The sequence below is a fragment of the Arachis stenosperma genome, chromosome 9 (genome assembly GCF_014773155.1).
Source record: "Arachis stenosperma cultivar V10309 chromosome 9, arast.V10309.gnm1.PFL2, whole genome shotgun sequence".
Classification (NCBI taxonomy): Eukaryota; Viridiplantae; Streptophyta; class Magnoliopsida; order Fabales; family Fabaceae; genus Arachis; species Arachis stenosperma.
The window spans coordinates 87,006,289-87,021,290 of NC_080385.1; the positions used below are offsets into that span (position 1 = coordinate 87,006,289).

Consider the following 15,002-nt stretch of genomic DNA (forward strand, 5'->3'; position numbering starts at 1 on the left):
AGGGTAGAATTTGTATTTGAAATTCTTTGGATAAGACTATGTATATATAATGCTATGTGAATAGATATATTTTTGTGATTAAATAATTGATAGTACAAACTCTTTATTTTCTTGATTAAAATTTCGGTTCATATTCATGAAGGCTCAATATTAAATAAAGATAGTATAAAATAAAAAGATTTTAAAATAAGTAATACCTAAAATTTTAGTACGATCATGAGATGCTAAAAGTTAGAATGTTACAAAATGATTACGTGACAAAATATCTCTTTTCTTTCTTTCTTCAAAAGGGTTCAGTCACAGTGAATTAAAGGGGAAGAATGTTAATTGCATGACACTTATTTAATGAAACCAAATGAGGTGTCAGGGTTTTAATATGATCCACGGTTCTCTCTTGGCTTCAGCCAAAAATGAATGGAATCAAAGGAATGATAATAATTAGTGGTGATGCTATGTTTAATAAGATGCCATTGTTTAATGTAATTCCATGTTTCAATTCTTTTCTTTTTCCAAGGAATGGTTCAGCTGATTATAATGAATGGTGATTAGAGAAGGAGTTTAATTTAGTGGAAAGGTGGTTTGTTAAATAAAGGGATGGGTGTCACGCTCGTATACTGTTGAGTCAGTGGTTCAAGTTATAATTATCTTAATTAGATAATTATGATAATTGAATATATTATTACACAAATAATAATATATATTAATAATAACATATGAATTATTAATATAAATGACATTAGTAATTTGATGGCAAAAAATATATAATGGAGCATTAGTAAATTTAAGTTCATCAAAAAATATCGATAAATCACTTTATCGGTGAATATCAAACTTGGTAATAATGATAATAATATTATCCAAACTCTATTATAATTAAAGCAAGTAAAATAAATAAATAACATAATAATAAAAATATATTACTATTTATTTTACTTCTGAGTTTGGAAACAACTCGTCAAAATAAAATTAACTGTTTTAAAAATATTATTTTGGAAAATCTCGTATTATTGCAAAAATTAGGGTTGTTAAAGTTATAGTTGGAGGTTGTACGAAATTAACTCAAAAATTTATCAATAATCGTCAATAATAAACTCAAAAAACAACCTCCCCTGTAAACAACAATCATTAATCAAGGAAGAGAACGTCGGTGACGCGAGAAGAGAACCGTTACTATGTGAATGCCAGAACCAACGTGAGTTTTCAGCAACGAAAAAGGCGGTGAGGGCGAGTGTGGGTACTTGGTACAGCTATGAACTCTGATTTTGATTCCTTAATGTATGCGACTTGGGTGAGGGTGAGAGAGAGAGAGGGTGGGTTCTGTGCACGTGAGTGACGCCGACAGGAGAAGTGGGAGGCTCGGTTGAGGCTAGTCCGGCAGCGACGAAACCCTCTGACGGAGAGTAGCTCGACAATGGAGGAGGTAGGGTGAGAGGCAAGGATGGGTGCTGATGAAACGCGTTTTGGGTGATACTGCTCTGAATCCTATGATAGGGTTTAGGGTTGGATTTGTGAGAGAAAAAAGGGTAAGGGGTTCTGTTGCGTTTCTGTCTTTTTTTATTATTATTTTGAGATCCAAATGGCACCGTTTGAATGCTTAGGCTAGCGAATTGGGTACTACAAAAATTAGGTTGATTCTGTCAATTTACTGGTTAACTGTTGGTTTGGCCAGTTTTTTGCTAACAGTTTTATATATCAACCAAACTAATCAAAAGACATTTCTCAGTTAATCTAATCGAACCGATTGGTCTGATCCAATTTTTAGAACCATGTGAATGATAACTACATGTCTACTTTCAAAAAAAAATATCAATCTCAAATTTTATGTAAATCAAATCCCAAAAAGCTCTCCCTCCATATTCTTGATTATTATATCTACAACTATACGATTTCTCTTCCAAATGAAAATAAAAAAATCTTATATCATTAACTCTAAAACTATCTCAAATCACCACAATACATTTTATTAAAAAAAATTCAAATATCTTAAATTCGATTGGTCTATATCTATTTATTAAAAATAAAAAAGATAAAAAATGTTAGTTTATGACTAACAAAATAAAATAATAAATAATAAATCAGTCTCAATTCGTTGATTATGCATGTTATATGTTTGATATTATGGATGTTATATGTATGAAATTATACATATTAAATTATAAATATTTTAACAACTTCTATTATACAACTCATATTTTTTTATAAAAAATATTATAAAATAAAGAATATAAAATAAAATATGAAAAAAAATTATATGCAATTATTAACCAATCATGTTAAAATCAATAAATAAATATACGTAGAAATATCAAATAAAAAATATTAAATTAGGCAATATCTATTATAAAATTTAGTTAATTATAGATATTATATGTATATAATTATCAAATTATGAATATTATGAGTATAAAATTATAAATTTGAATATAAAATTATAAATGTTATTTGTGTGATATTATAAATGTTAATAAGTTAAAGATATTTTCATAAATTTTTACTGTACAACTTATAGTTTAACATACAAATCCTTATAAAATAAAAAATAAAAAATGAAATATGAAAGAAAATAATAGAATAATTGATACTTGAAAGGGACGACTGTAAATGAATAAATAATAAAAGAACAAAGATTGTAAAACATAATAACCAATTAAATGAAAAAATAAAAACAATCTTATAAAAAAAATTATTATACCAGAATAAAAATTTAACACTTATAGAAATTGAAATGGATAATGATTTTTTTTTTCAATTTAACAACGTATGTTGTTTTCTTCCTGGGTACTAAAACTTAAATTAAAGGTATGACTAATAAGTTTTTGTATTTACAGGAAGTCAGTTAAATTGCAAAAATCATAAGATATGTCTTTATTAAAATTATAATATATCTTATAAATAAAACAACATATTAAAAGCTTATGAACGTTTTTCATATTAAATGTTATCATCAAGATCAATTACAATGAATAGGTAATGTATGTGGACGAGAGAAAAAAAATAAATGACACAGAATCAAATTAATAAAATAAAAAATAGAACATTTCGACAGTTTTTGACTAATTTTTTTTTTTGCTACTAAATATTTTCAATAACGTTTTCTATTATAATTACCAAAACCACCATATAAGAATCACAAGGAAAAAAAAAAAGAAAGCAATCACAAGGAAAAAAAAAAAGAAAGCAGCTACTGTAAGTGGTTTGGGTATTTAGAGAATCAAATGAGACCATAAACAATTACAATTTGCGATTTATACTTCTCAGTACCTTTTACAACCATAAGTAATTGAAAGTAAAAGTCAAGTCCTAAGCTAAAGATGGATGAAACTTATCTACTCGTAATCGATGATGTCTTGTGGCCTTGAAATAACTTGCATTTTAATGCAAGACTCCGAAATTTTCTATATACGAATTCAATTCACACCTGTGAGAGGAAGTTTTGAGAACAAAAGTAAATGAAGAGATAAAAGGTAATTTAAGGGAAGAAAAAATTTGAAAGGGGAGAGAGGAGTGTGGTGATGATTAGATCAATATATGTTCTAATCATAGTTAGAAATGGAGCCAACAATAAAACATGGGTAGGCTCCAATAAAAAACCCAAATAGGGTGGATAACCTCATCTTCTTTCTTTACTTTTCTCTCTTTCTTCTTCTTTGTAGGTGCATCTCTAGTAATATCCCTTAATGCATAGCATCTGATTGCATTACAGCACAAGCAACAGCTTGAGCCCAATGCCTTAACTTAGTCTTGACCAATTCAGGGTCATCCCCTGCATTCAACAAACAAATACTCTCATTAAAAAAAATAAAAAAAAAGGTTGTGTAGCATAGGATATTCAATAACTTGGCAACAAATTTGTAGCATTGAAAATGTAGGTAAGCAAAGAAATAATGATGTATGTTCCTAAAGGCTGATTAAGGTGTACACATAATTATGTATACTAATAACTTTTCTCTTCTCTTGCCATTAACAATGCTTTTAAAATTTCTCTCTCTCACCTGGGCTACAAATCTTCCATGAGTCATCACTTTTTGGGCTATCGAATGACGAAGAACGAGCGCCGAGAGAAGAACGGCTAGTACTAGGGGTGGAAACATTACTCGGGGTTGAAGCAGGACTAGGCGACAACCTCCGATTCACGGCGAAATAGAGGTCAAGTGCAGGCAAGGTATTGCAAAGCCTTTGACCATCTTCCTCATTGAATCCAAACCCCAATTCTATACACCCTTTGAGCTCATAAAGGTCTTCATCCATGAGATCATCGCCAGAATCTTGAACAGAACTCCTCATACGCTCAAGCCGACGCTTTCTTTCCCAAGCGATGTCCCTGGGCGTCTCAACCATTGATAGCTGCTTGGAAAGGCACTTTCGGTTCTTCCAAGCCATTGGTGCCAGCAACATGTTTTGCAACTCGTCCTCTGAATCCAACGGCGATGATGTAGACGAAGACGGAGATGACACCGTGCCATGTTGTCCCTGCCCTTGGTTGCTAGTAGCCATGCACAAGGAACAAAAGACCTTAATTATTACCTTTCTTGAAGGTCAAGAAAAGAAAATGTGCTTGAACCACAAATATGGTTCAACAATATATCATAAGGTGTTTGGTGGCAACGACAGCGGCAGTAATGGTGGCTAAGGCAGCAAAGGGCCTGCACACCCCTCCCTGCCTTGCATGCGCCACCGCGTATGGTATTTGGAATCGAAATTGATTAAGCAATCAAGGAAGATCATTTCAAGAAATGATGCCAAATAGTGTAGTCTATTAATGGTATGTTTAGATTTTTGGTCTGTGATATTCCACCGTCCATTTGCAACCGCAAGTAGCAACAATTTAGGGGCAAGATGAGTAATAATTAGTAGGATATTGTTTTGTATGTTATGCTTGGTCGAAGGGTTGTACCAACATTCAGGTAAAATATGTCATAAACCATTATATTGTTATGCCTTAAACAAATTATATAACATAACTCTAAAAAGCAAAAACGAAAAATACTATAGGACTATCAAATTTTTTTGTTTTTAGTCATTCGTTAATTATTAATGTTTAAAAATATAAGATCAAGTATGTTGTTAGATTACTATATTAAAAGAATTAGACTAAAAGAATTGAATTGATGATTAAGTGATGACTAAAAATAATAAATTCTAATAAGTTTTAAATATTTTTCGTTCAGTTAAATTAGTCTAGTGGCTTAATAATTGATAACCGAAAATTTTAGTCGAAGCAAAACGAGGAGAAAGAGAAGCATAAGAAGAAGGAAAAAAAATAATTGAACTTGATTATAAAAGTAACTTATTCACTTAGTATTTTTTCTTTGTTATATATATTTCTGGAAACAAGTAGTGTTGTTATTTTGTTGGTAAGTGTAAATGTATTGCCACTATGAAATAGTTTCACTAAAGCACAGTCTGTGACTAATATGCGCAACAACAATCGCAAATCGTTCTCACAACCATTATCTCCGTTACTGAAACAAAGAAAAGATTCATACTAGCTGGTGATGGAAAAATATTTTTGATAAGAGTAAGTTGAATCGAAATGAGTTAAGTACGAATTTTCGAGAAGACACACGTGAGTATGAAATTGGAGGTAATCGGCGTTGTTTTGAGTTTCGACTGTTTTGTTGACCGAGTGAGTTAAATCGAGAGGAAATCTCGATTCGAGAAATTGAGTAAGTCCTTCGAAGAGTTGGTCGAATAGCTATAGAAGTGGAAAAGTTAGTAGTTTTCATCACGCGAGAAAAACTTGGGAAATATCTACAATTACGCAGTGAGAACAGTTACCAAGAGGGATTGTATTTAAAATTAGTAATTTTTATTTAATTGTAATTAATGGTAATTTAATTGACCGTTATGTAAGATAGCCTATAAATACTAGAAAATGTTAGGGAATAAGGGTTGGAACTTTTACTCAGAAAAAACACTCTAGCACTCTCACATCCCAGAGAATTCCTGAGTTTGCATTCGAGTTACATTTTCTGTAGGGTTCCTTCCACTTTCTTTTTTCTTTCAATTTATTTTTCTGTAAATTTAACATTTCAATTAATCTCACTCACTAAGTGTTCTTTACTTTCTCTGTTTAGTTTTTCTTTCTGCAATTTATCGTTGATGCTAAGATTCCTTTGATTTAATTAAAGGCATTTTTATTGTTTTCTTTCAATTCTGATGCAAATATTTTCATTCACCATGTGTTTAGGTTTCGAAAACTTTAATTTCTAAGTTTTATTTATCAATTTATGAATTTTCTTTATCTTTATTTTCACATTTGTCTAATCGAAGACGCTTTGAAGCACTTCTAGAAAATTGTTACTCGCACAGAGGAGTAGGTTTCGCTCCCAGACCACTAGATATTGAACCACCATCGATTTGTTAAAAATCGACAAAACAAATTGGCACGCCCGGTGGGACAATTTTTAAATTGAAGTGTGTCAAATAAATATTTTTCCAGTAATTTTTTTTTAGTGTATGCGATTATGAAGTGGGAAGATCATTTACATGGCTGATGAATAATCAAATGTGAATGGTGGTTCATCCACCAATGATAGCATACCAATATCCATGCAACAAGCCGACGTATTTTCACGTTCGGAAGGTGCAATTGGAACCGAAAGTATAGTCGTTACAACTATTCAAACTGGGAATGTTGGACGTAATACTCATCCATGTGGTCCTGTGCCACCATAGCAACCTCCATTAATCGCTGGTTGGCCCCCTTATGGTCTTCCTCCTGGTTATACCCCACCGGTGCGTGGTTTTATGCCGCCTATCCATTTTGGGAATGTAAATGGAGTGAATAATATTCAAAACCCACAATAACACTCCGAATATTCTCGTGATTATCATGTGGGCTCCACTTCGAATGTTGCAAATTTGATGGCAGTATATCGACAACTGTTGAGTTAAGAAATTGACTAAATTAATTAATGATGACAAACATTATTTTTGAGCAAAATAAATAATTAGTGTTGATTAATTATATCTACTTATTAACTAATTGTTTATTGTTGCAGGCCAAATGTTAATAGCCCAAATGGAATAAAAGGCATTCAGCAAAGAATATTGGGCTGAAAGCAAAATAAAGAGCCCAAGCAAAAGCAAAGGAAGAAACCAAAGAAATTAAATCGGGCCATGCATACTAATACCCGATCCAAGCCCGAACTGGTTTCAGAATTGAAATTCCCTCTCTCTTGCTTAACTAAAAGCAACGTTCTTCTTCCTTCTAATCAAGTCACATCAAGATTTCAGAAAAAGCAAGAAAGAGAAAGAGAAGAAAAGCTTCTTCCATAAGCCATTAACCAAAGAAGCAAGAGAGAGAGAGTTGAAGCTTGTAGCACAGAAGCTAAATCAAGCTTAAGAAAGGTAAACCATATCATCTTGCATGCATCAGATCTTCATCCTTTCTTCCCTACTCTCTGCTCTATCCGAAAATGGCTTTGAAGGGAAAGTTGTTCTCTGCCCTATTCTGCTGTGTATCTACGGTCTTAATCAAAACTTGGGGACCAAGTTGGTGTTCAAGAGTTCAGATTTGGTTGACCATTGGAAAACAAGTTCGGTCACTTCTTCATGGCTTTCGGTCAAGTTGGAAAAGTCAGAAGCAAAGGTTACTCTTTGATGTTAAAGATGAAAAAGTGAATCTGTGAGTTGGTGAAGCTCAAGGCTCAAGGTGTTGACCTTGGATGAAGAACCGAGGAACATGCATGAAGATTAAAAAGGAGCTTGCTGTTCCTTCAGAGGCAAGGAGAGATAACCAGTGAACTTGAGGTGTTTGTTCTGAGAGAGCTCTTTGAAGAAGTTCAACTAACTGGACAGTGTAACCTATTCAAAGGTGCATTCCGCCAGTATGAAGAACTGAATCAGAGGCTTACTAATCTGGTTTTTCGCATAGCACAGAGGCTGTTGATGAAGTCAATCTCCTTCATGTTGTTCTGATTGTAATGTACTTTTCTAAAGCTTATCTTTCTGTAATTTCTTGAGAGAAAAGGCATTGTGAGAAAGCTTGAGAAAAAGCCATGAGTGGAAAAAGACTGAGAGACACACTTGAGAGAAAAGCCTAGAGTTAATTTCAGATTTCTTTTGGTTGGTTAAGTGTCTTGTATCTTGAACCTGTTTGGTGTCCCTTTCTTAGTTGGGTTAGCACTAAGAGAAAATAGTTAGGTGGTAGCATAGCCAATGTCAAGTTAGGTTAGAACTTGAGTGTGAAATTGGTGTATGTAAAACTGTTAACTATAGTGAAATTCTTCCACATTTGTGGAGGAGACTGGATGTAGGTTGCATAGCACAAAGCAACCGAACCAGGATATATGCTGGTGTTAGCCTTTTCTTCTCTGTCATGTTCTGTTTTCTGATTTTCATGAGACAAAAATAAATTGTCTCATAAATTTCCGCTGCTGAGTTCAAACAGAATCAGATTTGTAACTTTGATCAAAAGGGTTCAAAACAGCAACTTAAAAAGAAGGCATAGATTCAACCCCCCTTCTCTAAGCCTACCACAACCTTCAACAACAAGTGGAGGAAAGTCACCATGACTTGGTCAATTTATTGACTCAGCAAATGACTACAATTCTGAATCCCATGATGGCTGATCATGAATCGAGATTCGAGCGTCTTGCTAGACAAGTCGAGAGGATTGCTCGAATCATTGATTATGATGAAGGTGAGAGGCATAATGCCCGGGGAAATAATGAGGGGATGGAAAATATTTTTCAAAATGAAAATGATATTCCAAATCGAGAAAATCCTCCTATGGTTCTCCGAGGTCAAAATGCTGATGATGTTGTAGCTGGATTGCGTGGTGAACGCTATCAGGTCACTAGAATTGCAGAAGATGTCTTAAATCGGGTTGGGCTGAATGTTGGTTTTATGAATCAACCACATTTTGTGTCTGCTTTTTCCCAAGTGGTTCAAATGGCTGAAGTTCCAAGAAGGGTAAAAAATCCGAAAATAACCACAAAATTTGCTGGAGAAGTCGGAGAATCAACTACTGAACATGTTGCTCGTTATTTGGTCGAGATCGGGAATCTAGCTAATGATGAAAATTTGAAAATGAAATTTTTCCCTTCATCATTGACGAAGAATGCATTTACTTGGTTTTTGAATCTTAGACCAAATTCGATCACAACATGGAATCAGTTAAAAACTTCTTTTCACGCTCAGTTTTATCGAGGGGAAATGAACGTAGCAGTTACTGATCTAGTGGCTTTGAAACGTGAAGATGGTGAGACCATCGATGATTATTTAACACGTTTCAAAAATGCTAGAAGTAGATGCTATGTGACATTTCCTAAAAGTGAGATAGTGAAAATAGCAACCATGGGGTTGGGATTCTATATGTGCAGGAAATTGCGTAATGTGCATATTCCTTATCTGGCTCATTTGGCTGAAAAGGTTCGGCAGACCGAGCTTATGAAAAAGGAGAAAGAAAAATATAGAAATGAGCAGAGGTCAAAGAGTAAACCGTTTACTTGAAAAGAAAAGGTTGCTTATGTAACTATGGAATCCTCGGAGGAAGAAGTCGATTTCGAAACAGAAGTCGATTTGGCTAAACTTAAGAAAGGTCATCCATATGTGTGTTCTTTATTAAAGAAGTTTTCTAGCAATGAAAAGTCGAATGATTCAAAACTAAAAAATGGAAAGAAGTATAGTTTTGATATTTCAAAATCTTATCAGATTTTTGATGTGTTGCTTAAAGATAAACAATTAGTTTTGCCTGAGTGTAGAACTTTGCTTTCTGTAAAAGATTTAAAAGGAAAGCCTTACTGTAAATTTCATCAAGCAAAAAGTCAATCGACTAACAGTTGTATCCGTTTCAGGGATTTGATTCAAGAAGCAATCATGGAAGGACGATTGAAATTTGATGATGGCAAGAAGGAAATGAAGGTTGATGTAGATCCCTTCGAAGTTGATGCCAGTTGCATCGAACCTTGCTTAGGGGTGAACATGGTTGGTATGTCTTATGACTTTGATGTGGCTTTAGATGATTTTGAGTCACAAGTATGGTCTGTGTACCCCAGGACGGAAGATGGCTTACTGGACTTTTTAGTTCAGCAAAAGATCAAAGACCGGGACATATCTCTGTGTCCTCGGTGTAATGCTGTCTTTGATGCTGAGGCGGCGGCAATCTTTGAAAAGGAAAGGATGAAGAAGGAATTGGCTCATAGGGAAGAGCAAGCGCGCCAGAGACAGCCAATTCGATGTATGGAGGGTTCTAGTTCAAAGATCCCTCAGCATTATGTGACTGCACCTTTGAGTCAATCTCAAGCTATAGGTGTTCAGTGGATTAGAAATTGTCAAGAATTCCAAAGGCGTGATCATTTGTATTGACGCAATCCTCAGTGAGGGCATCGAGCACCATCTTGAAATCAATATGCCTTTTATCGAGGATGAGCCAGGGGTTACCCTAGAGGAAGAAGTGGAAGAAGGAGTTTCAATCAAAGTAAGAAACTTCAAATAGAGACAGGTAAGGAAGCAAGCAAGGGGCAACGCTCTCTGTGCATTCTCAAATTGTCTTTCCTTCTGATAAGGAGACTTATCCTAAAGAGATTTGATCACCTATAAAGATGGAGAAGGGCAAAACGGTTGAGGAATATTTTGATGAAGGGGATGATGACATGGTCGGAACGATCTCGATCATTCCAATTGAATATCTTGGAGAATGTGAAAGTAATTCAGATGAGGATTATGATTAGGAGATGAGGGAGCTTACTCCTTCATTCGCATTGAAGATGAGCCAGGATATTTTCCTCAGCCTACTGAGAGGAAAATGTCTCATTTACGCCCTCTTTATATCATTGCCATACTGAATGGATTTAAAATAAACAAGGTGTTGATTGATGGTGGGGCAGCGATTAGTCTTTTGCTTGAAAGGATGTTGGGAAAAGTAGGAAAGCATCCTGATGATCTGGTTCCCACAAACATCGCTGCGACTAACTTTAATGGGACTTCTATGCCAGCAAAAGGACTGGTCAGTTTGACTGTAAAAGTGGGGTCATCAGAAAGGCACTATGTGTTTGTAATGGTGCCATCAAAAGCCAGTTATAATGCCTTTTTGGGTAGAGATTGGATCCTTGGTGTAGATGCGGTACCTTCTACAATGCATCAGAGCGTCCTTCCATGGACTAAGGAGGGCAAACCTGAAATTGTCAAAGTAGATTCGAGTTTATACGTCGAACAAATGCATGTCGATTTTAGGATATATAATTGTAAATTAAAGCCTTTAAATGTTGATCGATCTCTGAATCCTTACAATTGTGAAGGGTGTTATCTGACTTCAGAAGGTCTTTCGGTAAAGTTGCGTTACCCTGACTTAGGTTTCGAGCCGATTGGTTAGGATTGTCTTTCGTGAAGACTTCACAGACTGCACTATGGACCAGGTGGAGGAAGTTTCCAACTACCTGGTAATTTTGCGTAATTATTTAAGTAATTTTCAGTTCTTAGAAAATAAAGATGATTCTTCTAATAAAGTTGAATCAGATAGGGTTAGTACATTTACTAATTGTAATGTGTTCGATTTGACGCTTCCAGTCGAATTTAGTTATGATTTCCCTTTTCTTTGTAATAAAACTAATGATGCGAGTCAGACTGCCAATTTAATAGCAGAGGCTCATTATGTAGAAAATAAAAGTAGTGATGTTTTAATCAAAGATCAAGTTTCTTCTATTTCCAATGGTTCTATTGATTTTCCTTTTGATTGTATATATGATTTTGAACCTTTAGGGTTTGAAAAATATTCAGTCAAGGATGATGATTATTATAAAGGGTTTGAATCTCAAGATCTTTTAGAGAAAATTAATTTGGAAACTCCTGATGATGTTCAAAATACATATATTTGTAGAAATCTTATTGATCCTTTTCGAACTGAGCTCTTCAATCTTTTACATGAGTTTAAAGATTGTTTTGCGTGGGATTATCATGAGATGCCTGGGCTCGATCGTTACTAGTGGAACATCAATTAGCATTGAAACCCAATGCTCGGCCTGTGAAACAAACTCCAAGATGTTTTGCTCCTAAAATCAATGTTAAAATTAAAAAGGAAATAGAGCGATTAATCAAAGAAAAATTTATTCGAACTGCACGTTATGTGGAGTGGGTTTCGAATATTGTTCCTATTATGAAGAAGAATGGGAAATTAAGAGTGTGCATCGATTTTCGGGATTTAAATAATGCTACTCAGAAAGATGAATATTTTATTCCTATTGCGGATATGTTAACCGATTTGGCAGCAGGAAATGAAGTTCTCAGTTTTATGGGCGGTTATTCTGGATATAACCATATTTTCGTTGCAGAAGATGACGTGGCTAAAAAACTGCCTTCCGCTGTCCTGGGGCATTAGGTACATATGAATGGGTAGTTATGTTTTTTGGTTTAAAGAATGTCGGAGCAACATATCAGCGGGCAATGAATGCTATTTTCCATGAGTTTATTGGGAATTTTATGGAAGTGTATATTGATGATGTCATGGTTAAATTGATCTCAGTAAGTCAACACATTGATCATTTAAGGAAGGCATTCCTTACTATGAGGAAGAAAGGGCTGAAAATGAATCCTTTGAAATGTGCTTTTGGGGTATCAGCTGGAAATTTCTTAGGTTTTGTTGTTCATAAAAAAGGGATAGCTATCAATAAAAATAAAGCGGATGCAATATTAGCATTGTCTGCACTCAAATCGAAGAAAGAAGTACAATCATTTTTAGGTAAAGTAAATTATCTTCGAAGGTTCATTTTGAATCTTTTGGATCGAACTAGAGTGTTTGAATCTTTAGTAAAATTGAAAAATGATTCGCATTTCAAATGGAACGCAAACCATCAATCGGCATTTGATTCGATTAAGACTTATTTGTCTCAAGCCCCGATTATGGCAAATGTTTGACCTTTTGAACCTTTGAAATTATATATTGCAGCAACTGAAAATACTATAGGATGTATGTTAGCCCAAGATGATGAAAATGGGAATGAACGAGCAATTTACTATCTTAGTCGAGTCTTAACTGACATTGAAACGAGGTATTCCCCGATTGAGAAATTGTGCTTATCTTTATATCATACTTGTATGAAATTAAAATGTTATATGGTGGCTAAGTCGGTGAAAGTTATAGCACAAACCGATCTCGTGAAATATATATTGAGTTTCCCTATGTTAAGGGGACGTTTGGGGAAATGGATGTTGGCATTAACAGAATTTGATTTACAGTATGTTCCAGCCAGGGCTGTGAAAAGACAGGTCATTGCAGACTTTCTTGTGGATAATTCGAAAGATCTGAATGACAAGGGGGCAAATGTAGTTGATGTGGAAATCAACTATTGGAAATTATATTTTGATGGATCTAAGCATAAAGATGGTGCAGAGGTTGGAATCATCATTATTTCACCAGAGGGTATTCCATCGAAATTTTTATTCGAGTTAAAGTATCCTTGTTCTAATAATATGGCCGAATATGAGGCTCTGATTTTGGGTCTTGAAATTTTAATCGACAAAGGAGCTTTAGAGGTTCATATTTTAGGGGATTAACAGTTAGTTTTAAAGCAGTTGTCAAAAGAATATAAGTGTAATAATGAGACGTCACAGAAATATTTAGTAACTGCTTGGGAGTTATTAATGTCTTTTCAGAAGGTTTTTTTGGTGCATATCCCTAGAATCCATAATGAAATTGCTAACGAGTTAGCCTAAATTGCTTCGAGATATCGGGTTGGTCCGGAGACTCTGAAAAAATTATCTGGTATCCATCAAATTTTAGTGCTAGCAAATGAAAAAGAATTTTTGTGTGTGGATGAATGGGAGGATTCTGATTGGAGAAAACCTATTGCTCATTATTTGATAAATCCCAGTATTACAGTCGATAGAAAAGTAAAGTTACAAGCAATAAACTTTGTCTTAATGGCCGATGAGTTTTACAAAAAAGGGATCGATGGAAGTTTATCAAGATGCTTAAGTCGAGAAGATCAAAATTTTGCTTTGGGTGAAGTTCATAATGGAATATGTGGTGCTCATCAGGCAGGAAAGAAAATGAGATCGGTGTTATATCACAATCATGTATATTGGCCATCTATGATAAAAGAGTGTATCGATTATGCAAAGGCATGTCAAGAATGTCAGGAACATGACTCGATATAGCAGATTCTAGTGGCTGAATTACATTCGATAATAAAGCCATGGCCATTTAGAGGTTGGACTTTGGATTTAATTGGGCTAATTCACCCTCTTTCATCAAAACAGCACAAATTTATTTTAGTAGCAAATGATTATTTCACAAAATGGATTGAAGCAGTTCCCCTAATAGAAGTTGACCAAAGTGAAATAATAGACTTTGTCGAGGAACATATTATCCATCGATTTGGTATTCCTCAGACGTTAAGTACTAACCAAGTGACCATGTTTACTGGTCAGAGAGTTAAGAATTTGCAGCCTCGAGGAGTATTAATATGGTTACTTCAACTCCCTATTATGCACAGGCTAATGGGTAAGTAGAGGCAGCAAATAAGATATTGATAGGCTTGATTAAAAAGCATATCGAGAATAAGCCTCGAACATGGCATGAGACTTTAAGTCAAGTATTATGGGCTTATCAAAATTCACCAAGAGGTTCGACAGGAACTTCACCTTATAAATTGGTGTATGGCCATGATGCAGTATTACCCTTGGAAATTAATTTGAATACTTTAAGAGTATCGAAACAGAATGAGTTTCCAGTCGATGATTATTGGAATGCAATGTTTGATGAGTTAAACGAGTTAGATTCAGAGCGAATCCTGTCATTGATAATGTAATTCGACAAAAAGAAAGTGTTGCTCGAAGTTATAATCGTCGAATTAAGGAAAAGTCTTTCAGGATAGGCGAGTTAGTTTAAAAGTCATTTTACCGATGGAAAAAAAATCAAGATTTCTAGGTAAATGATCCCATAGTTGGGAAGGTCCTTTTCAAGTAACAGGGATATATTTGGAAAATGCCTATCAGATTGAAGATATTGAGTCAGGAAAAGTGATTAATTCGATTAATGGGAAATACTTGAAACTTTT

The 15,002-nt window shown here is 34.4% G+C and overlaps 3 protein-coding genes across 3 annotated transcripts; 2 read left to right on the forward strand and 1 right to left on the reverse strand.

Annotated features, from left to right (window-relative positions):
- Positions 1-3,674: 3,674 nt before the first annotated feature.
- LOC130949680 (uncharacterized) lies at positions 3,675-4,494 on the reverse strand. Its single transcript, XM_057878334.1, has 2 exons — positions 3,993-4,494; positions 3,675-3,763 (listed from the first exon to the last, which is right to left on the reverse strand). Exons 1-2 carry the CDS (start codon positions 4,492-4,494, stop codon positions 3,675-3,677), a joined length of 591 nt encoding a protein of 196 aa, XP_057734317.1.
- A 4,050-nt stretch (positions 4,495-8,544) lies between these two features.
- Positions 8,545-9,459, forward strand: LOC130949682 (uncharacterized). Its single transcript, XM_057878335.1, has one exon. It carries the CDS (start codon positions 8,545-8,547, stop codon positions 9,457-9,459), a length of 915 nt encoding a protein of 304 aa, XP_057734318.1.
- Positions 9,460-12,387: 2,928 nt separating this feature from the next.
- Positions 12,388-14,753, forward strand: LOC130949683 (uncharacterized). Its single transcript, XM_057878336.1, has 6 exons — positions 12,388-12,682; positions 12,890-12,992; positions 13,131-13,363; positions 13,981-14,064; positions 14,255-14,446; positions 14,617-14,753. The coding sequence occupies exons 1-6, from the start codon at positions 12,388-12,390 to the stop codon at positions 14,751-14,753; spliced, it is 1,044 nt and encodes a 347-aa protein (XP_057734319.1).
- The last annotated feature ends 249 nt before the right edge of the window (positions 14,754-15,002 follow it).